The 24289-nt window shown below is 45.9% G+C and overlaps 1 protein-coding gene across 7 annotated transcripts in view; it reads right to left on the reverse strand.

The window, feature by feature from the left end:
* The window catches only part of DGKA (diacylglycerol kinase alpha), a 334273-nt gene that overhangs the window by 115183 nt on the left and 194801 nt on the right, over nt 1–24289 (reverse strand). For 3 of the 7 annotated variants that reach the window (XM_077483426.1, XM_077483428.1, XM_077483427.1), the window contains 4 exons: nt 20591–20735; nt 15617–15707; nt 15406–15473; nt 12714–12855 (listed from right to left, as the gene is read on the reverse strand). In XM_077483426.1, the coding sequence (XP_077339552.1) occupies nt 12714–12855; nt 15406–15473; nt 15617–15707; nt 20591–20683 (394 nt within the window). In that variant the 5' untranslated portion in view covers nt 20684–20735. Of the gene's footprint in view, nt 1–12713; nt 12856–15405; nt 15474–15616; nt 15708–16946; nt 17067–20590; nt 20736–24289 lie in introns of those variants that run through there. The other 4 variants (XM_077483431.1, XM_077483430.1, XM_077483433.1 and 1 more) reach the window with 2 other exon arrangements.

A 24289-nucleotide genomic window follows, 5' to 3' on the forward strand; every position in this document is an offset into this window, starting at 1 on the left:
CCAACTGAGCATAGTTTAAATGCCACGGCCTGCCTGAATATTGTTACTGACCATCCCTTTATGACTACGGTGTACCATCTTCTGATGGCTCCTTCCAGCAGGATATTGCACCATGTCACAAAGCTCAAATCATCTCACCACTAGTTTCTTGAACATGACAATGAGATCACTTTACTCCGATGGCCTTCACAGTCACCAGATCTCAATCCAATAGAGCACCTTTGGGATGTGGTGGAACGGGAATTTTCGAATAATGCATGTGCAGCTGACAAATCATGTCACTATGGACCAAAATCTCTGAGGAATGTTTCCAATAACTTGTTGAATCTATGGCACTAAGACTTAATGCAGTTCTGAAGGCAAAAGGGGGTCCGACCTGGTACTAGAAAGGTGTACCTAATAAAGTGGCCAATGAGTGTATATTATCCATATACTAAGCAATAGGTCTTATACTGGAGTTAACAGAAACATGCATTACCAGATTACCCCTGCAGGCTTATGTGCAGAGCGTACAAACTGCTACTGTAATGTTAAAGGATTTTGAACTGCAGCGTAGTAACTAATAATATCTGTTTTGTGTGCAATAAATGTCAAAATGATCAGTGTCTTTAATGTGTGGCAGTTAATTTGCATACGATACATATACGATTTGAAATATATGATTGCTTTACACACTACTGAAACTGACCATAAACCTTTTGCAAAAGAATGACCGCTTTACCATTTTTATATTTTATCTTTTTATCAAATAACAATTTTTATTTTTCATGGTCGTAAAACAGAAATATCAGTGCAGGCATACAGCAAAAAACAGCAAGGCTCCCAAAATCTGGAGGGCCCATTACAGGGATACAGCATATAGTAACTTGGTATAGGACGGTATAGCAAAAACAGGCGGTTCGACCAGGGGGTGCAGAGCGGGACGAGAGACACAGAAAGTCAAGCGGCCGCACAATAAACCACGAAGCCGCCCAGGGTCTACTGCTCAGCTCGTATGCCACACGGGAAACAGGACAAAGACCATCAACAACATACACAAAAAAAAAAACGGAGAAAAGAAGAAGAGAGAGAGACAAGGAAGAAGAAACGGAAAAAGAAAAGGAGCTAGAGCGCCAGCGGTCTACATCACCACATCCAAACCGGTTCGCCATCAATCCTCCAGCAGCCGCCATCTCCCCCAGACCAGGTCATGCTCCTCCAGCTTATCCCTCAGTCTGGCTGTCATCTTCTCCATAAGCTCAACATCTTTGATCCTGGCGTATAAAGCCTCCCTTGACGGGGGCACCGGGCATTTCCAGTTTAAGGCTATCAAGCAACGGGCCGCTGTTAGGACATGCCTGAGGAGCTTCCGACTAGGCCTGGCCAGTGTGGGCTGGGACAGGCCTAATAAAAACAATTTAGGGGAGTGGGGTACTGGGACGTCAAACAAGCGCTGGAGCAGCCTGCGGACCATTAGCCAGTACAGGGCAATCAAGGAACAGGCCCAGTAAATGTGGAACAGGGAGCCCCGCTCCTTCAGGCATCTCCAGCAGCGGTCCGAGGTGGAGGGGTATATTTTGTGGAGGATATCCGGGGTCTGATACCAGAAATAAATAATTTTGTAGGAGTTCTCCTTGTACAATGTGCACAAAGAGGACTTGGCTGCCTGGCCCCACACCCCCTGCCAAGTCTCGAGGGAGAGCTCCTCACCCAAATCTCCCTCTCCCAGCGTCTCATATAGGAATGTTTACCCTTCGTTAGGAAATGATATGTGTTAACAATGCGATATATGTCCGAGATCAGGCCTCTGCGATGTCTGCCTTCCAGAATTATCTGTTCGAAAGGGGAGGGCGGGGAGAGACGCAGGCGAGGGGCTTTAGACTGCACAAAATGTCGAATTTGTAAATAGCTGTAGAACAATTCTTTGGGGAGGTCGTACTTGTCCTGGAGCTCCGAGAAGGACAAAAGCTGTCTTGTTCTGGGATCTACCAGGTGCCCTAAGTGGAACAGATCGCGCGAAGCCCAGGGCCAGGACATCTGATGGGTCAGGCCAGCCGGCAGGAGCGGATTATACAGGAAGGACGTCAGTGGGGAGAACTCCGAATGGAGACTGTGCTCGCGGGAGAGCTTCCGCCAGAGCAGACGGAGGTGAGCCATCGGCCCTAGAAGCCGACCCGAGTCCATCTCAACACTCGCACCCCAGAGGAAACTGTTCGGATGTACCGGGGCTAACCAGATTCTTTCGATCTCCGACCACCTATTAAACGATCTCTGTGGGAACCAGGATGCTATGGCCCGCAGCTGAGTGGCCTGGTAATAACGAACCAAATCAGGAAACGCCAGGCCGCCGTCTGAACGTGCGGCCGTCATAACAGAACTCGGGACCCGATGTCTCCTGTAGTTCCAAACAAATTTCAGCAAGTCCCTCTGGAGTGCGCGTAACTGAGCATATGGAACCGGGATTGGCAGTGTCTGAAACAAGTAAAGAAGTTTGGGGAGGACCACCATCTTAATGGACGTAATCCGTCCCAGGAGAGAGATGTGGTGGGTCTTCCATTTACGGATCAGATCCCTAATCGTCCGAAAGAGGGGAGGGAAATTGGCTTGGTACAGGGTACGGAATGACGGTGTAAGGAGGACCCCCAAATATTTAAGGGAGGAGCTTTCCCATTTGTATGGGAATGCGGAGCGCAAATGGGTCGTCTCAGCCGTGACCATGTTTAGAGGGAGGGCCACCGATTTGGAAGAGTTAATTTTGTAGCCCGAGAGCCCTCCATAGCGGTCCAGCTCTGAGTGGAGATTGGGTAGTGAGATCCTAGGCTGAGTCAGGGTGAGGATAATATCATCCGCGAAAAGCGAAATCTTGAATTCTCTACCCCTGACCGGGATCCCACGGATATCAGGATTACTTCTAATGGCAGCCGCCAGAGGCTCCACGCACAAGGCAAAAAGAAGAGGAGAAAGTGGACATCCCTGGCGAGTGCCATTAGCAATGGAGAAGGTGGAGGATGTGGCGAAGGGGGTCCTAACTTGTGAGGAAGGTGTAGTGTAGAGGTGTTGTACCGCGCGCAGAAACGGGCCCCGAAAGCCCATACGGTGCAGCGTGGCCTCCATGAAGGGCCAACTGAGGCGGTCGAACGCCTTCTCGGCATCCAAGCTTAAGACCAAAGACGCCATGTCACCCCTGTTCGCCACGTCAATGAGGTCAATGACCTTCCTGGTGTTGTCCCCCGCCTGTCGCAGGGGGACAAAGCCCACCTGGTCCTTATGTATTAGGGAAGGGAGGATCGTATTTAAGCGGTTGGCAAGGAGCTTCGTGAAAATTTTAAGGTCAGCATTCAGCAGAGCTATAGGCCGGTAGCTAGCGCAAGAAGTCGGGTCTTTGTCAGGCTTAGGAATGAGGGAAATAAATGAGCCCAGCATGTCGGACGGGACCGGGGTTTGGCGGAGAAAGGAGTTGAACAGTTTGGTCAGATGCGGGCTCAGGAGGGGTAAGAACGTCTTGTAATACTCGTAGGGGAGCCCGTCCGGTCCCGGGGACTTATGGGCTGGGAGAGCCCTCACAGTCTCGAGGAGCTCTTCCTCAGTGATAGAGGCGTTCAACTCCTGGAGGTCCGCGTCCCGCAGTCGGGGTAGCACAATGTCTTCCAAATACTGGGCAATACGGGCAGACAGGCCCGGGGTCGGGGGGTTGTGGGGGATGTCAGGCCTATTGTACAAGTCCGTGTAGAAGTCCGCGAACGCGTCCACTATCGCTTGGGGGTGGGTCAAAAGGTCTCCCCCCCTATTTTTAACTTGGGCCGGAGTGGAGGACACTGTGCGGTCTGCCAACTTCCGAGCCAACAGTGACTGTGCTTTGTTTCCCTTGTCGTAGTAGAGTTGACGTAGGCGGACCAGTGCTTTCTCTACCGACCCCAACGCCAGGTCCCGAAGCGTCTGCCTAGCCTGGACAATTTGCTTAAGAGTGGATAGGGAGGGGGATGCCGCAAGACGGGCCTCTAAGGTCGCGAGTCGTTTCTCGGCCAGTAACCCAGCGGCCCGTGCGTCTCGCTTCAAGGCCGAGGACAGGGCAATACAACGCCCCCGGATGACCGCCTTGTGGGCAGCCCAGAGGGTAGTGAGGGAGATGTCTGTCGTAGCGTTCTCTACAAAGTAGTGCCGGAGCGAAACCTCCAGCTCCGCCTTTGCTGGGACATGCTGCAGGAGATAATTGTTCAGCCTCCAGGTACAGGGCTTACGGAGGGGGAGGTCCAAGTCTAGGGTCAGAGTTATGGGGGCGTGGTCAGACCAGGTGATGGGGAGTATATGTGCAGAGCGAGCCGCCCTAAGCGTCGCGTTGTTGACAAAAAAATAATCGATACGCGAGTGTGTGCTGTGGGGGGCCGAGTAAAAAGTGTATTGGCGGTCCTGTGGGTGCAAAGCACGCCAGGCGTCAAACAGTCCCCGCCTTCTGGTGATCTGGCGGAACAGCCTAGAGTCTCTGGAGGTCCTGGCCTGGGGTGCCCGAAGGTCTACAGCCAGGCGGTCACGGAGTGCGGATTGAGCAAGGTTGAAGTCCCCTCCTATCACCAGAAGTCCGGGGGGTGTCTTGAACAGGCGGGAAAGCACCCTGGACAGAAATTGGTGTTGACGGACATTAGGGGCATAGATGACGCAGAGGGTCAGGGCCTGTGTGCGCCACAGACCGCGGAGAATGATGTAGTGGCCTCGTGGGTCCAGGTATACGGAGGTGCAAGTAAAGGGGGTACCCTGTCGAAAAAGAATTGCGACTCCTGCCCTCTTCCGCGGGTTAAAAGCCTGATAGACCTGAGGGAAATATCTGGAGGCAAATGTAAAGGAGTCGCCCCGGTCAAAATGTGTTTCTTGGACCAGCACTATATCCGCCCCTGCCTGCCGGAACTCCCTAAGCGCTAGGTGGCGTTTTTTGTTGGAGTTCAGGCCGTGTACATTAAGGGACAAAATCTTAGCCATGATCAAGTAAGGGTGGGGTACAGGGCATACTTAGCTTACTGAGATGGAGGCCTGGATGCCTCGGAAGGAGCGGCGACCACTGGAGGAGAGGCGGCGACCGGGAGAACCGCTGGCAGAGCGTCATAGGTAAGACCAGGGGGGGAGAAAGCCTAGAAAGAAGAGAAAGAAGAAAAACAGTAACAGAATACAAAAAAAAGGAGAACATTATCAAACAACAGGTCCGGGGGTCCTATAGGGACACCGGATCTGTACAGTTCCTTATCGACTCCCTGACCAAAAAATCCAGGAAAAAAGAACCCGGGTCAGGGAGGCACCAACAGTCCACACCACAAAAGGAACCAACTAGTGCAAAAACCACGGGGGGGGGGGGGGGGCAGAAACCGTCCTGGAACTCAACCGGAATCAGCCCAGGGATAGAAAAATCAGGTGTAGTTTCGGCAATCGGGGGGAGGAGAGAAAAAAAAACAAAAAAAAAAAGGGAACCCCCCTAAGACGGGGGGAAGCTAAAGCCGCCAAGGGGAGACGACCACTGGACTGGGCCCGTCCAAGTCACTGATGTAAAGGTGAGTTGCGAGCCGGCTCCGGTCCTCTGTGCCGCTTGGTGGAGGGAACTTTCTGCCAGATCACCGGCGGAGGTGGCGGGGAGGCAATCAGGTCCCAGTCAGGTAACGTGGGGACTGGCAGGCCCAGGGTGTCACAAAAGGGGGCCAGGTCCTCCGGGAATCGGAGGGATGCAGATTTCCCCTGGTTTCTGGCCGTAAGACAGAAGGGGAATCCCCAACGGTAGGGTATGTCCTGGTCCTGCAAGGCTCGAAGAAGGGGCATCAGCAACCGCCGTTTTTGAAGGGTTATCCAGGAGACATCCGGGTAGATCTGGATCGGAGCATTGTCGAACATAAGGTTGCGGATGGAGCGGGATTTACGCATGATGTCTTCCTTGAGGGGGAAAGAATGGATCCGGCAAATGACATCCCTCGGCTTGGAGGCAGGACCTTTGGGTCGGAGTGCGCGGTGGGCCCTGTCCATTTCTATGGGTTTGGCTGGGTCTTCCCCCAACATCCCGTTGAAGAGAGCTTGCAAGGAGGCCTGCAGATCCTCAGGGCCCTCGGCTTCGGGGAGGCCGCGGACGCGGATGTTGTTCCGCCGACCCCGGTTGTCGAGATCTTCCACATGGCGCTGCATATCACGTAGTAGGAGCCGGTGATCTGAGTTCTCCGCCTGGGTGCGATGGACAGCCAGCTTTGTCTCCTGGATCTCCTCCTCAGCCATCTCGACCCGTTCCGCTAGGTGTTTGAGGCCGGCGTGCAGTGACTGGATTTCAGAGCGACAGGTAGCCTTCACATCTGCTACAAGTTGTTTAAAGTCTTCTTTTGTGGGGATGGCTGTCAAATAGGCATGCCAGGGGGGATAATCACCGTCGTGATGCCTCGGCGGGGAAAGGGGTGGTGACGGGCGACGAGGGGAACCTCCCTGTCGCGGCCTTGCTGCCAAAGATGGGGGCCAGGACGGTGGGGGATCCAGATGGTCCGACCAGGACGTGGCATGGGGAGACCCGGATAAGGGGTCCTGACGGACTTCTAGCGGAAGTGGGGAGTGAGGACGGACCACCTGAGCATAGGTAGGGTGACTGGCTACTCGGGGTCGGGGCAGGCTGGCGTCCCTGGATCGAGGCAGTCTGTGGGCCTTGGGGGGAACGGGTGGCTGCTGCATAGGTGGGGCCCCCCCTTCAGCCAGGGGGGGTGCTGCGGCTCCAGCGGGACGGGAGGGGTCCTCCGTGGCCCCCAGCAGATAGGAAGAGAAAGACCCCACTATGGCCGGGTCCGAGGCCGTCCGCAGCAAGCGGGGGAAGGCCTCAGAGCACTGAGTAGAGGAAGGGGGGGTCAGTGGGGCTGCAGCTCGCAGTCCCAGCACAGCAGAAGATGGGGTGGGGGAGGGGGAACCATCACTCACCCCTGGCTTTCCTCCAGCGTGCGGCGGCTCCTGTGGGGACCAGCGGCCATCCTGGGGGTCCGATCGGCTGCTCGCAGGCAGTGGAGGAGAGCGCCCATGCTGCGTCCCCGACGCCATCTTGAGGTCGCGGCCTACGCCGGATCGCGGCCTGTCCCCCTGCTCGGCCTGGGTGCTCCGGGATCCGCGGGGGGGGTCAGCGGTGTAGTGCGGGCTGGTCACGTCCCGGAGTGGGGCCGTATGGTGCTCCACGAAGAGGTCCCTCGGGTGCAGCGGGGGAGGAGGCGAGGCCGGACCCCTCCGCAGCGTGGCTGAGTCGGCCGGCGCCATCTTGCGGCCCCCGCTCGGCGATCCTCCCGGCTGAATAAAGAAGGCCTTCAGAGAGGCCGAGGAGCCCGGGGGCGGTTGGGACGACCCCCGGGCGGAAGAGGACCTGGTGGCCCGTGATCTCCCCATGGACAGCGGCGGAGAACCCCCGATATACGCCGATGTAGTGCTGGGCTGGAGGAGAGCTCTCACTCACAGCGTCCTTCCAGCTCGGCTTCCGGACACGCCCCCCTCTATATTTTATCTTTTAATGATAAAAGGCACCACCATGTAAGCAGCTATAGGGCTTGAGTCAATGGGTTTTTGGGCTTGTGTCAATTGGGTAAATGCAGCTTTTTTCAGGCGAATTCCACTTGCATATTAGATCAGTTTCAGAATTTCTGAAATCATTTAGGCCTCATTCACATGGGCACTGTGGCCTATACAGACTGAGTTGGTCATTTGCTTATACAGCTTGAGTCTCCAGGCACTGCATGCAGGAAGCCTATGTAACGCTAATGCCCTGTACACACAGTTGGACTTTCCGACGGAAAATGTGCGATCAGATCTTGTTGTTGGAAAATCCGAACGTGTGCGGGCTCCATCGGACTTTTGTTGTCGGAATTTCCGACACACAAAGTTTGAGAGCAGGATCTAAAATTTTCCGACAACAAAATCCGATCGTGTGTAGACAATTCTGACGGACAAGGTGCCACGCATGCTCAGAATAAATTATGAGACGAAAGCTATTGGCTACTGCCCTTGTTATACTCCCGTCGTATGTGGTTTACATCACCTCGTTCTGAACGACTTTGTGCGACCGTGTGTATGCAAGACAAGTTTGAACCAAAATCTGTCAGAAAAAAATCAGATGGATTTTTCTGTCGGAATGTCCGACCGTGTGTATGGGGCATAAGGGGACGCTGTGACTGTATGAACACAGCTGCTTGCCCTAACTTGACAAGTGTACAAGAGCGAGTGAGCTTCTTTCAATTAATCTGAGCATTTTACATGAGATACAGCACTCTGTACATCCTGACCACTTTGTCACATTAGTATAATTAATAACACTAAGTACAGTGATCACCAATGCATCTGGTAGCAGTATTTTTGGTGAAAAATGAAACATTTAATGAAGGTTATTGTACAATCATTGTACGGACACTGAAAATGCAGATATTACCAAGTGCTTTGTTATCAGTTTGTTATTAGTTATTAAAGTGGAAGTTCTCGCTTCATTTATCTACCGTATATACTCGAGTATAGGCCGACCCGAATATAAGCCGAGGCCCCCAATTTACCCCCAAAAAAACTGGCAAACTTATTGACTCGTGTATAAGCCGAGGGTAAGACATGCCTGTCCATCCCTGTGTGTGTGTCCGTCCCTGTGTGTCCGTCCATCCCTGTGTGTCCGTCCATCCCTGTGTGTCCGTCCATCCATCCCTGTGTGTGTGTGTGTCCATCCATCCATCCATCCCTGTGTGTGTGTGTCTCCATCCATCCATCCATCCATCCCTGTGTGTGTGTGTCTCCATCCATCCATCCATCCCTGTGTGTGTGTGTATCCATCCGTGTGTGTGTGTGTGTGTGTGTGTGTGTGTGTGTGTGTGTGTGTGTGTGTGTGTGTGTCCAGCCTACCTGTGTCCCGAGCCTTTGTCCCGAGCCTCCGTCCCGTGCCTTGCCTCCTTGCCTCCGTGCCTCGCCGCCGTGCCTTGCCTCCGTCCCGTCCCGTCCCGTCCCGTGCCGTGCCGTGCCTTGCCTTGCCTCCGTCCCGTGCCCTCTTCGTCGGCGCCTCGGCGGCCATTGTAAAATTCAAAAGCTGCGCCGCCGCCTTCGCCTGTGATAGGCGGAACACTGAATTTCCCAGCAGCCTGTGTTCCGCCTATCACGTACATCGTATCATCCTCGTCCGTAGTACGAGGATGATACGATGTCCGTGATAGGCGGAACACAGGCTGCTGGGAAATTCAGTGTTCCGCCTATCACAGGCGAAGGCGGAGCCGGAGGCGCGGCTTTTGAATTATAGAATGGCCGCTGTCTGTCTGCTCGACACGCTGATCGAGCGGGCAGACAGCGATGACTCGAGTATAAGCCGAGGGGGGCACTTTCAGCCTCAAAAAAGAGGCTGAAAATCTCGGCTTATACTCGAGTATATACGGTAATCTTCAACCTGCTCCCACCCCAATTTTACATTCTTTACTAACTAGCCTGTGTAGAGCATGGGTGCTCAACCTTTGGCCCTCCAGCTGTTGCAGAACTACAAGTCCCATCATGCCTCTGCCTTTGGGAGTCATGCTTGTGAATAGCAGCTTTGCCATGCCTCATTGGACTTGTAGTTCTACAACTGCTGGAGGGCCACAGGTTGAGCACCCATGCTGTAGAGGTAAGTTCTATACTTACCTATTCTCAGAGCGCTCCAGTCTGGTCATCTGATTGGCTCTCAGCACTGGTTTTAGGGGAGAGGAAGGACAGCCAACAATAGATGCCCCATAGTAAGCTTATGGGTGATGTCACCTTCCAAGCATTGCAGCCATTGTCGCTGCTTTTTCCTCTCTCCTGAAGCCAGCATTGGGAGCTGATCACATGACCTGACCGAAACAGCCTTAGAATAGGCAAGTATAAGACATTTTTCCTGTACAGCGGTGGTCTCCAAACTCCGGCCCATGGGCTGAATGTGGCCCTTTGCTTTCTTTTTTTCTGGCATTAAGGCATTATTTCACTCTGTCAGCAACATTGAAGCATTGTTCTTGCAATTGACACTGAAAATGGACACTATTCCTCCCACTGACACCAATGAAGGGGGACTATTTCTCCCACGCCAACAATGGGACACAATTTTTCTCCCAAATACCAAAGTGGGAACACTGTTTACTTCCAGTGGCACCAGGACATTTTCTATTCCTAATGGCCACCCTAAAGTTTGAAGAACAGTAAATTGGCTTTGTTTAGAAGGTTTGCAGACCCTTGCTCCACAGGCTAGGGTCTGCCATTATTATACAGGGTTGTATAAGGTCACATCTTTTCTTATTCATAAAAGTATAGGACTAAAGCTGGCCATAGATGGAGCAATTTTCTTTCCTGTAATCCTTCTCGTGGAGCCATTTTATTCTCGGTCCCTGTCACCCCCCCCCCCCCCCCCCCCTCTTAAAGGATAATTAACTAAAAAAGGTTAATGAAATCAACAAGTGCTTTGTTTTACCACTGCTATTCCTTTATATTGGCTTTTAAAATTTACAAATGCAGCAATTTAGGTTTAGCACTGGAAAGGTGAAAGGTTTAGCACTGGAAAACACCTTTTGAAAGATAAAAAGTGCATTTTATATACAACTATATAAATCAGACCAAAATGAGGGACAAATGAGGAGGAAAGAGGGACAGAGGGACATTGCTCCAAATCAGGGATAGTCCCTTGAAATCAGGGACAGTTGGGAGCTATGCACCATGGTGCTGGAAGAAACTGCATGCATGCAGGATCAATATTTTACAAGATTGTACTCCATAGTAAACAAAATAACATAAAGCGGTATTAAAACCCAAAACAAAAAACTTAGCAATCATTAAATCTAGTGGCTGCTTTCATTTTCAGTTTTTTTTTTCTTTTAATTTCACCTGATGATCTGGCCAGTAACACACTTCCTGTCTTATGGTCTCTTCACTCTTAGCAGCAGACACCTTTGGACAGCTGCTTTCTCAGTTAGGGGGAGGGTAGTGTAAAACAACCCATTCTGTTTAACATTAAAATGAAAGGAAAATCATTTGTATATAGATTTAAAAAAAACATTATAAATACTTTTTTTTCCCTTTTTTTTATAAGTGATCACAATTCTTCTGTTCTCAGCTGCATAAGAGCTGAGGGAGAAGAAACAACAGCAAACTGAGCTTCCCTGTGAAAGGCTTGAAGGGAGGGGGGATGTGTTAGGGCAAGTCTTTCATTGGAGGAGAGCAGGCTGAGTTTCCAGCATAGCAGGGAGAAACAGCAGCGCTCGTCTGAGTGTAGCAAGATAGTAAGGTGCATCATTTATTAAAATAAAAAGAGGTAAAATAGATACAGCCATGTCACATAAAGTGGCCTCTCAGGCCTGACAGCCCTCCATACCCCATGCTCACTGATGTTACAGCTGACGAGGACGCGACTGTCGGACCAAAACGGAGCCCTGGAACCACCAGAGCAGACGAGTCTTCACCAGCGTCGCACACCGCCAGCCACAGGATCGGGATTGTACTGAAAGGCCACTCTATATGACATGCCTGTATTTATTCTACCTCTTGCCACTTTTTATTTTATAAAAGAGCTACTTCCTCCCTGTCAGCTGGCTGCACATACTGAGAGTAGAATCGGTAAAGACTCTGTAACCCTTTACTGTGGAACCTTGCACTGGACATTTTTTATGTTGAATTGTTCATGTTCAGTCTTTTATTCTTATTGTTTGGACGCTTTTATTTGGGGTCCCATTAGCCCTTTGTCATTGGCCCTTACGCTCTGATCCATCAGAGGTCTTTTTAACAATTTTTAACAATTCACAAGCCCTATTTATTCATCTACTCATAGATTTCCCAGCTGCTGCCCAAGCGCCACTGCACACCCCGTTTATCTTTCCGAATTTCCAGCATAGCCGGAGAACTGGCTACTCTGTGCTTACCTACCTAGTGTGGTCAGTTTTTAATAGGAAAGCAGAGTGACTGGCAGGAACACCAGGGATTTCACACAAAGGAAGCAATACAAAGAACAGGATACTTTTTTCAAAAGTAAATGGTACAGCAGGCACATATGAGAATTATGAAATATTGGGCTAACAAACACTTTAAGATCTACTTGGCTAACAATTAAAGTTGAACTCCAATTTTTAAGCAGTTCAAATATTTTTTTTTTCCCTTTTTGGGATAAAGGTTTAACATTAATGAATAAAAGCTGACCATTGTAAGCACCCGTCAGTACAAAATGGTTTGTCTCAACCCTCTAGCTGCACAGCTTGGTCTGTTAAAGGATGGAAAAATAAATAACAGACTTAAGTAGGGTATACACTATAAGAAAATCGGACGAACCTTCGTCCGATTTTTCTCGATGTTTTACAGCAAATCTGAACCGAATATTCTTGTACAACAAAGGCTTTTTTTGTTATTTATTGTTTCTGATCATGCGCAATCTTTCTTTTCTGAGCTTTCTTGTATGAAAATTGTTACGATAACGGTAAACATTAAAAGGAAATCTTTATTCTGTTCCCATACAAGAAAAAATTAGGAGTTTGTCCCTTTGGGAATTTTCATTTGAAAATTTGGAATCGGCTCGGCTATACAAAAAAAAAGGATGAAAATTCTTTGGACGAAAATGTTCCCCGATTTTCTTATAGTGTGTATTAGTCTTTACTGGATCACCTAGATAAAGCAAAAAAAAAAGCCTAAAAAAGGAAAAGGAATGCAGCCACTACCATCTAGCAATTGGTAAGCTGCAATATAATATAGATTTGTTTTTGGTTTTATTATCATTTTAATTCCTCGATTTTAAAGCTCACCCTTTGCACCATCTGTCTGATCTCCTGTCACATTGGGTGTAGCCTGAAATGACATGAAGAGGCGTTTGCAGATATCAGGAGAAATATCTTCTGCATCCAGGTAGGTTCTCAAGAAGCGCTGAAATCCCTCATAATCTATTGACTGTAAAAGAAAAGAAAAGTAAAAGTTAAACACGTTTCCTTCCAGACAAGTCAAAAATACATCATACTGGCACCTCAAGGGTAAAACAAAGTAGTCAATATGTTCCACTGCCAAGCATTAAAATCTACATTCTTATCCATTTCCCCTTCTCTGAAACCAGTAGGGAGCCACTCTGGATTTGTGGTTTTATTAAAACCGCCAGATAAAAAAAAAAACGAGCATTAGAGATTTTATGCTAATCCTACAGGCCGCCTGAAAAATAGCACTGCACAACTAAGGCTCTTTTATCACTCCTAACCCAACTAATTGCTATCAGAGCCCTGCAGCAAATTACATTTAATATGTGCTGCAAAAGAAAAGCATACAGCACTCTGATTTCTAAGACGACCTATGCTTTTCCTGGGTTTAAAGTTGAAAAGATTTAATTGTCTGAATTCTAAATCTGAAAGGAATATAACTATATATACACAATAGAAGAATAGAATTACAATACAACATAAATGCTTTTCTTATGATATCCATCACATCAATCCCTGAATACAGCGTGTGCTATAATATATATAACTACAACGACTGTGATATATTTATTTTTTACATGTATTTATACAGCGCCAACACGGCACTTTACATATTCACATCACTCCTTGCTCATGGAGCTTACAATCTAAGACTCCATGCACACTGGGCTTAAAAAAAGTCTGCTTGGGAGTTAAAAAAAAAAAAGTTTAGACTAGTTTAGGAGAGTTTTATGTTTTTCCTGCCTCCAAGCTCCAATCAGAAAAGCGAACCAGAAGGGGTTTTTTTCTGCCTCTACATGTTAAACTCAAAATATGCCTGTAATCATCCTAATGTGCGTAGACACATAGGGGGTTATTTACGAAAGGCAAATACACTTTGCACTACAAGTGCAAATTACAAGTGCAAAGTGCACTTGGAAGTGCAGTCGCTGTAAATCCGAGGGGTGGATCTGAAATGAGGGGAAGCTCTGCTGATTTTATTATCCAATCATATGCAAGCTAAAATGCTGTTTTTTCTTTTCCTTGCATGTCCCCCTCAGATCTACAGCGACTTTACGTCCAAGTGCACTTTCAGTGCAATTTCAAGTGCACTTTGCACTTGTAATGCAAAGTGGATTTGCCTTTAGTAAATAACCTCCCTAGGATAACACTGAGCCGCTTCTACAGGCAGATCACAAAACTCCTGTAGAAGCAATGTTTTTTAAGCCAGTGTGCATGGAGCCTAAAGGTCCCCATTTCACATGTATACATACACATACTAGAGCCAATTAACCCGCCAGAATGTCTCTGTAGTGTGGGAGGAAACCGGAGTACCTGTCAGAAACCTGGCAAGCACAGGGAGAACATGCAAACTCCATGCAGGTATCCTAGTTGGCATTCAAACCAAGGACCTCAGTGCTGCAAGTGCTAACCCCTAAGCCACTGTGCTGCCCTTACAGTACATGCCATATTTAAACAGAAGTACAAAATATCTGGAATATTTGTGATTTTATGCATTTTTGCCTCAATCTTGCGCCTTATTATGTGAAAAACTAAGCTTTTTAAATAAAGGGGTTGTTGGCAATTGCCCTGAGACTGGAGGAAGAAGGGGTATTAAACACACCAACAAATTACATCACACCTTGCATTTTCTAATGCAGGCTGGAAAATTTGAAAGCCAAATCTATATAATACACTATAATTAGCAACAGACACTTCCTCCAGATTGTGTAGCTCACTGTTACCATCATTCCTATCTTTCTTAAAATCTATTAGCATTTTTCTGCCCAAGCAAACACGAAGTCAGCGTATCCACGTGACATTTAAAAAATGATATATGATTTGGGGAAATTTCTGTACTTACCATCCCTCCATAGACACATTCACCTGCACTTTATAATCATTATGAGCATAAAGTTTTGTATGATAGGACTATACGTCCCATTTTGTATTAATCCTACACCTTGTGCTCCTAGATTTGTATAGATCTACAGAATATGATATATGTATTTTCCGATAGATACGAGCATATGGGACGTGATCAATGTTAGCAGCTATCCTTTAATTATCTCTAATTAATTATCATCTGGATCTTTACATGGTAGTTCGCAAGACTCTGTTTTTTTAGATATGATATATGTAGCTATGAACATAGGAATGTTACTTTGTCTTCCTATATTACAGATAGTTCCAGAGAATGTAAAGAATACATGTAGGAACATAATTATGGGTAACCTTTCCATATGTAAATCAGGTGCGTGCCCTTGATAAATATACAAAGGCATAGGAAATAATAATCACTTAGCACTGATTGTCCCAAGTAAACATCGGAATTGAAACTGCTAAGGGATTTAATAACTTGGGGATACAAAAAAAAATCAATGTATAGGCTTACTGCAAATTGGAAAGCATCCTAGCAATTGCAATGTGCAAGCAACGACAGTACATCCGCAATAGCTGCAGAGAAGGTTTTATATTTCTACAGATTTGTACATACATCAATTATTATTAAAATGTATAATAAAAAGAGATGCTAATGTTTTGAATATCTCACCTCTTCAGACAGGTGGGTTCCATCTCCATAAAACTCCTGCAGAACATCTTGAACCTTTTTGGTACTATCTAAAAACAAAATAGCATTTGATTTCAACATGTGTGTTTCGGGTATAATTTGTTTGCAGTCTTCTTGCAGGAAAACCTCAGGATGGCAAGACACTGACGATGCAGGTCTATGCTGACGAAGGAGAGAAGAGATGTTTACTCACAATCAATGTACTTCTGCAGCTGGGTGAACTCCTCTGGGCTCAGGATTGCCCACTCCTTATTCTCCTCGCTCATTCTGGCTCTGCGACAACCCTGCGGCAACACAGCAAAACGCGGTGAGACGGATGATCCAAAGCAAAGGAAGGGTAGAGGGAAAGAGATAAAGAGAGAGGGTAGAAGCTGCCTGTGGATGAATGGGGTGTGTGATTATGGCTCAAACCTTGGATTACATATTAGCTGATCTAACACATTCTGCCCCGAGTTTTCCAGAGCCACTGTCCTGCTGTAATAACGAGACAGAGACAGATTGAGTGGCAGGGTGACAGAAAAGAGACAGAGAGGGGGAGGCAAGAAGGGGAGAGCTGATATATACACACTGGATGGGGAAAGATGTACTGCACCAACTGCACCGCCGCCTGGGTTATAGAAAATCAGCAATAAATGATACCGAAGAGAAGAAATGGCAAGTGAAATAAAGACGGGGTCGGGCACAGAAAGTGAATAGAAGTAGGAGCAATCCAGCAACCAGTAGTGATGAAATGCAGAAACATACAGAACTCAGAGGAGGGGATGACAGAGTAAAGATATGTCAGAACAAGAGATCAGATGGAAAAAGCCTTGAACTGAGACAGATTAATGATTTAAGAGTTCTCCCTTCAATGCAGAGCACAGTCATTTAACAGCTTTCTAATTTGCAGCAGGAACAAAGATCCTAAAAGGGCACTCTATAACAATATGCATTTTACCACATATACTACATGTCAGCAGCAGTTAAAAGATGTACAGCTGTGCACGTCTGCCGTAATCTGATCAACATGTACCAAGCAACAGGATGTCACATCTACAACGTCTGCCAGACACAGTGATATCTACAAGCAGAAAAGAGGTTTCCCAGATATCAGTAATATACATCTCTGCCAGCAGTGGCAGTCATTTGTCACAGCACAAGCAGTAATGCTACGGTGATGGAGTCAGCGATAATTCTATTCATCATCGCACATGGCTGTCTCTTGTAATCATCATTTGCAAATATGCTAAAATTATCTGACATAAAGTAATTGGGTGATTTACTCATGCTGTTCTATACGCTCTACACCTCTTTTGCTTCCAGTACCTTTCGCTATCATTCCCATATTCAACATAAAGTAGCTACTACTTCTAAATATGGGAAATATAACAAATTTGTTGTACAAATTCACCCTCAACAATCAAAAAAAGCCTTTTAGAAGTCTACATCTGTACGCTGATAAAGCCTTGGAGAAATTTTAAGTGGAAATATAGCCCAAAAAAGTTTATAGTTTTGGATAGAGTAGCGAAGGGTTGAGAAATAACCTGTCTAGTTATTTTTTGCTGCCCACGTCCTGTTGAGAACATTTCTCTGCTTTTCCTGTCTTGGAGGTGCAATAGGACATTAAAGAAAATCTCTACAAAGTGTCAGTAGAAAATGGGTGCCTGTTAAAAGATAAAAAGAGGTTAATACTCACTTCTTGTTCTAGCGATTACTCTTTAGCTGGCCATGCATGGATCAAAATTTGGCCAGTCCAGCAATTTTAATTAATGTATGGGCAAGGTTTTTCCCGATCTGCAATTTAAATGAATGTATGGGCAAGCTAGTTGTACTGGTGTACAACCAGCCTATCAGGTTTTTCCCAATCAGTGCTGCTGATCATCCGGCAGTACTGATCATTGTATTCTGATGGTAGAAAGGGCTCCCCACATTTAGAATAAAAAGGCTCAGTGGGAAGGTTTCCCCATCAACATTAAATGCGTGGATGGAGGAATCATGTATGGCCAAGTTTATATTTTGGATTTCATGCCACTTTCTCTGGGACAAATAGGGTGAATCTTCCCAGCAGAAACAAAGACAACAGCAAAATGTAACAGGTTTGTAAACCTTGCTACTCTATTAAAAAAAAATCTGTTGGCTATACATACACTTTAGGTCTCCTGCTCACGGCAATATAGGGGCATAGCAAGCAGAGCCTGTATAATGACACCCTTGGAACTCGCTGCTTGTTACAAACATACAGCCACACATTGAGATGCATTAGAAGTGGAAGCTGTACCCAGTTGTGTTCCGGGGTTCTGTAAAGCAGAAGAATGCGCACTGATGTGTGCTCCAAACAGAACACTTCTAGACTGGAGACTTTAAAAAAGCCTCCCAAATGGGGCTTCCTTCCCACACCCATGACCCATGGCAGCCAGTTGCTTTAGTGGTTAACTGTGAATCCAAGAAATGTAAATAAGCAGCAAGTTGTAGAATTGGCTTGTTCATGACAACACAGAACAAGGGAGATACAGAATATCAAAAAAATAAATAAAAATAATGTTAAAAAGTAAAAATCTATAAATGAATTGTGTGTTTACACTACAAAAAAGGGACTATGGCAGAGACAAGAGGATTGCCACTTAGATTGCCCATGAAAATGGTTCCAATGCTCTATATGTCCCTTTGATGAATGCTAGACCATTTAGGGCTACCTCAAGAGGAGTCAACAAGCTCTCAACTCCTAAAAGTACTCCCTATAGCTCAGCAAGATTTTCCAATATGTGCATTTTATATATTCTGATTGATCTTTCTGTCTTCACAAAATGAAAAGGTAAAGGAAGGAGTTAAAGTGCACGCACTACATCAGTCTGTTGGGTGAGCTGTAGGGCTATGGAAAGGAGACTATAAGGTTTTTCTACCTGTTGTTTTAAGGCACAAATCTACTTGTCTATGGCCAACTTAAAGTTGTATTAAACCCAAAAAACAAATATTTATTAAACTGCAGCAAACCAATTCATAAGGGTCGGTTCACACTGGGACGACTTGTCAGGCGACTTAGCCGTCTGACAAGTCACGTCCCGTTGTGTGCAATGGAACCATTCTAATCGGAGTGACACAAGTCGCTCCAACTTAGAAAAAGGTTCCTGTACGACTTTGGGGGTGACTTGAGGTGACTTGCATTGACTTCTATAGAGTCGTTTTGCAAGTCGCCGCGGCTGTCATGTCCAGGTCGCCTGAGGTGTGAACCGACACTAAAGGTTGTAGCGGGAATGGTTTTCTTGTTTACATTTTTATTTTTTTTTAACTTTATTTTCAATTGTTGACTTGAACATTAAGTCTGTTACTTTGTTGCTCTGTTAAGCTTTATGTATACAGGACATTTGAAAACCTCTTCTGAACACTGGAAACTTGACAGCTAGTAACTGTTAAAAATGTCAGTTTTGCCACTTTTACATGCCGCGTTTGCTCTTTGAAACGTTTTTTATAGATAACCTCAGTAGACCCTTCCAAATGCCCACAATGCAGGAAAAATTCTCTCTCTCTCTACTGATCCATGATACCGTGGTCAGTTTACATGTCTCCGTCATCCCACTGTCTCTCCTCTTTCCCCCTCCCTCCCTCTCTGTCAGCTAGTCTCAGTGTCGATCTTCTCCCCTCTCCTCCCCTCCTGCTGCTATAATACTGTTAAAATAACTTTGTCTTATACCTAGAATCACTTGTATTAGATTTAGTTATGGACCCCAGTGTATGTGCTTTATTAAAAATATGTAGCTTCATACCTTATTTCATAGAGGCACTCAGCGTTCACGTGACTGCCCGCCATTTTCCTCCTCTCCTTCCAGGATGACGTCAGTGGGGGATACTCAGCCCCTCCCACTGTAGTTCTCAGATCGGGGGAGGAGAGTGGTGGGCGCTCACGAGCACCGAGAGGCACTCTGAAATAAGGTATAAAGCTCCCCCTCCCTCCCTGTCAGCTAGTCTCAGTGCTGATCTTCTCCCACCCCTCCCCTCCTGCTTTTATAATACTGCTAAAATAACTGTCTTATTTCTAGACTCCCCTCAGTTAGATTAAGTTATGTGCCCCAGTGTATATGCTTTATAAAAAATATGCAGCTTTATACCATATTTCAGAGCGTCTTGCATATGACCGCCAGCCCCCCCCCCCCTTCTCTCCTCCCGGCTGATGTCAGCGGGGGATTCTCAGCCCCTCCACTTGTAGTTCTTAGATCAGGGAGGAGAGCGGTGGGTGGTCACGTGAGCACTGGGAGGCGCTCTGATATAAGGTATATGCTGCATGTTTTTTATAAAGCACATACACTGGGGCACATAACTTATTCTAACTCAGGGGATTGTAGAAAGAAGACAAAGTTATTTTAGCAGTATTCTAAAAGCAGGAGGGGAGGGGCAGGAGCAGATCAGCACTGAGACTAGCTGGCAAGGAGGGAGGGCGAGCTTTATACCTTATTTCAGAATGCCTCTCGGACACTTTTGACACTTTTTTGGGACCAATGACATTTATACAGCGATCAGAGCTAAAAATAGCCACCGATTACTGTATAAATGTCACAGGCAGGGAAGGGGTTAACACTATGGGGCGATCAAGGGGTTAAGGGTGTCCTAGGGAGGTGTTCCTAAATGTAAGGGGGTGTGCCTGACTAGAGGAGGAGCCAGATCGTTGTTCCTACTTAGTGGGAACAGAAGATCTGTTTCTCCTCCCCCATCAGAACAGGGATTTGTGTGTTTACACACACAAATCCCCGTTCCTGCTCTCGTGCCTGGCCACACACATCAGTTCCCCCGCCGTGCAAAAGGCACGTGCCTGCTATGGCTCTTAAAGGAGCCGCCGTACACATACGGCGATTCGCGCAGGAGAGCCATCCTGCCGCCACATATGTACAGGAGGCGGTCGGGAAGTGGTTACGTACAGGCATGCTGCAAAATAATACAATTTTTGTTTTCTGTTTTTATACCACTTTAACTGTATCACAAATAAACAATACTGCATACAAATTGCCCCATAGATCTGTTCAGGTATAATCAATGACACTGAACTGCATGATTAAAATGCAGAGATGAGAAGAGCTCTATTGACTATAACACGGCATAGATTTGCTCTTGAATGATGTGTACAGTTTTACATGCATTTACAGTAAACTTATATCATATTTATTCAGTAGATATTTTTCATTATTATTGTATTATTTGCCTTAATATGTATTCTAGCTTTGGTTAGGAACGAATAGGTTCGGTTTTTATTGTTCTCCTCCTGCTTTATCATCCGTAAAAAGAAAATTTCCATTACGTTCTGCCCCTGTGACCATGGTCCTACCAGTAAATGAATCAGGAGAAATCTGTAACAGAGGAGCAGTAAAAAGCGGATGAGGTTCTAGCCTTCTTCAAGCTTTACCAAAATGATCAGTCCTTGTTAACGTTTGAGATTTACCATCACTTCCAGTGTTTGATTAAACCGTTACCACCAGAACAGGAAGTAAAATCTCTCCAATTGAGCCCTAAACTCAATTCTTCCCCACACTATCTAAAATTAGCTGAAAATACACATTTTTAAATGACAAGTTTGCTGTTTCATATTTATTATATTTAGGATAAAAGATTTGTAAATGAATGTCTAAAGGGAACGAGTGTTGTATTTGATTCAGCCTTTGCTTAACAACCGATGAGGTGAGATACCAGCTATACAGGGAGGTCTCCCTTTCCAATAAGACGGCTGGCATATAGCTCTAATTATGAGAAAAAGGGACAACTGCTTACTTTGTTACCAAGTTAAAATATTAAAGTATAAATAAAGACAAACTTTTTTTTTTTTAGTTTAGAGGGCAGAGAGATTAGGACACTTGTCAGTTTTTATTACTGTCTGTGGTCCCCGTTAAGGAGATTCACCCTCTCTATTTGTCCTGTTTACCATTATCATTAAAGTAAAAAAAAAATCCCAAATTTTGGGTTGTCCCCAGAAAAATAATAGATGGGAAATCTTACAACGGGGACACTAGTTCTGGTGAGCTGGGTTTCTGAAAGGAATTCCCTTAATTTGCAGGGGTTTCCTCTCACTTCCTGTTTGGCTATGGGACAGGAAGTGAGGGGAAATCACAGCGATGGCACATAGATGGCGATGAAAAATCTGACAGGGGTTATTACCCTCCCTTTCTCTATCCAAAATGAAAAAATAAGTTTTGCCTATAGTTCTACTTTAAGTCCTGTTTACACTTGTGCATTTAAAACAGTACAACACAACTGTTATATTGCAGCTTACCAATCCTTAGGCTTTTTTGCCTTTATTTTCAACAGGGGTATGTAACATGTGTAGCGGTCAGGTAAAATGGAATGCACAAAGTGCAGGGGTCAGAAGTATGTACTGCATAGGGTAAATGGGTCAGGAATATGTAGTACACAGGTTACAGATTTTAGGAGTGTGTAATGCATTAAGTGCAGAGTCAGGAGTGTGTAATGCATGAAGTGCGGAGTCAGGAGTGTGTAATGCATGAAGTGCGGAGTCAGGAGTGTGTAGTGCAAGAGTCAGGAGTGTGTAGTGCATGAAGTGCGGAGTCAGGAGTGTGTAATGCATGGAGTACAGGGGTCAGCAGTATGTAATGCATGGAGTGCAGTGATCGGAAGTATGAAATGCAGAGTGCAGGGGACAGGAGTGTGCAATGCAGAAAGTGCAGGAGTCAGGAGTATGTAACATAGTGCAGGGGTTAGGCATGTATAAAGGACAGAATTCAGAGGTCAAGAGTTTGTAATGTGCAGAGTGCTGGGGTCAGGAATATGTAACACATGTAGTGCCGGGGCCTGGAATGCATAATGTACAAAGTGCAAGCGTTAGGAATATGTAATGCACAGAGTGCAGTGGTCAGGAGTGTTTAATGCACAGAATTGAGAGATCAGTAGTGTGTAATGTATGCAATACAGGATCATGAGTGTGTAACCCATGAAGTACAGGGGCCAGAAGTGTGTAAGGCACAGAGTACAGATGTCGGGGATATGTGAGGCACAAGTTTCAGGGTCAAGAATGTGTAACCCTTGCAGCACTGGGATCAGGAGTGACTGCGGAGAGGTTTGTAGTGTGGGGTACAGATTTCTCTTCCCCACTGTACGGATCTCTCTCCTTGATACAGACCTTTCCCCCAGTATGGACTTTCCTCCCCTGTAGAGACCTCTCCCCCACAGTACAAATCCACAGACCTCTTCATGAAGTACATTTACCAGGCCTCAGATACAACAGCAAGGCACAGTGAGTGGGCAGTTCACGTGATACTGCAGATGAGAGCCAAGACGGTGATTAGGGGAGCCTTCTTTAGCTATGTACAGTTGAGGTCTGAACACACACAAAAAAAAAAAAAAAAAGTCGGACAGTAATGGAATCTGGACACAAAGCAGCCCGCAAGAGATGCAGGTGGCCAGCACTAGCGATACCCCTTTGAATGCACTGCCAGGCAGCCTTAGTACAATGCGCTTCTTTAGTGACCCCTAAACAGGAACGGTCCCTGAGAACCAGGGATAAATAGCAATTGTAATTTACATTTACCCAAACTATTTAATGTAAAAGCCTACCTAAAAAATGTATTAATTGCTATCCAATCAGCTAGGTCTTTGTTGTTCATGGCTATAAATGAGATCAATCAGACTGTCATGTGTATGGACAGCTTACTAGTATAGAAATGGAATCAATATGATGGCCATTGGCCTTTCTAAATCCTTTTACATTATGTTACTACAAAAAAGCTCTTATTTTAAATGTGTCTAAAACAATTGTGAATATTACTGTAAGAGAAAGCTATAACCACAGCTGCCATTTCTAGAAAATATAAGCTTGTCTTGCAGGGGTTGATTTAGTAAAGGCAAATAGACTGTTCACTCTGCAATGGAAGTTGCACTTTGCAGGAGACTTTTTCCCAGAGGTGAAGATGATCGAGGTGAAATTATGCTGACTTCCATCATCCAATCATGTGCAAGCAAAAATGCATTTTATTTTTCCTTGCGTGTAATTGGGTATACTTTGCCAAGTGACTATTTACCAAGCTCTGTGAAAAATTCCCTTCCAAAGCGAACAGACTATTTGCCTTTAGTATATCAACCCCATATAGTACATGTTCTCGCCTTTTTGATAGCATCTAAGCAACCTACAGTATAAGGCTATAAAAACAGCAAGTTTAAAAAGTTTCCACCTAAGAAAAATATGGCTGCTTCTCACTTGTCTTATGTAATGCAAACCCATTTTTTCTGCTTGGAATACAATATCTAACACTGCAAGCCAAACCAAAAAACTTGTTATTGATGATTAATGAAGAAGCTGGCAGAAGGTCCTATTCTTGCAGATCACAGTACAAAAATAGCAGAAAATATGCCATTTATGCAATAATAAACAAAGCAAATAAATGAAAAAGTCCTCAGCTTTTCCCATCAATCATAATTAGGGTGACTTCCACTCTGTAAGGAAGAAGTCCAATATAAAGAAATACTTTTACATAGTAGTTAATGAAAAGCTGATTCAAATGACCTCATCACCTAGTTACAACCTAGTTACAGTGCCTTGCATGTGATTGACAGCAGCGCGAGCCAATGGCTGCGCTGCTTTCCATCCATCCACTCCAGCCAATCAGCAGCCAGGCTGAATGGTGGAAAAGACGGCAGGGGCGAGCGCCGGATTTTCGAGGGGGGAGGTAAGTAAAACAGGGGGCTGGGGTCGCAGGCACTGTCAGATGTTTTTTCACCTTAATGCATAGAATGCATTAAGGTGAAAAAACATTTACCTTTACAACCCCTTTAACTTACATTGTCCCTTCTATTTCTGTATATGGATGATGGCACTGTAGTTATTTTAATAAATAAAAAACACCTAAGAACATTTTTCCTATGTGATATACAGCTGTCAGCTCTTTCCCAGCCTGTC

The sequence above is a fragment of the Lithobates pipiens genome, unplaced genomic scaffold, assembly GCF_037356315.1.
Source record: "Lithobates pipiens isolate NorthernLeopardFrog02 unplaced genomic scaffold, aLitPip1_a1.2 Scaffold_16, whole genome shotgun sequence".
NCBI lineage: Eukaryota > Metazoa > Chordata > Amphibia > Anura > Ranidae > Lithobates > Lithobates pipiens.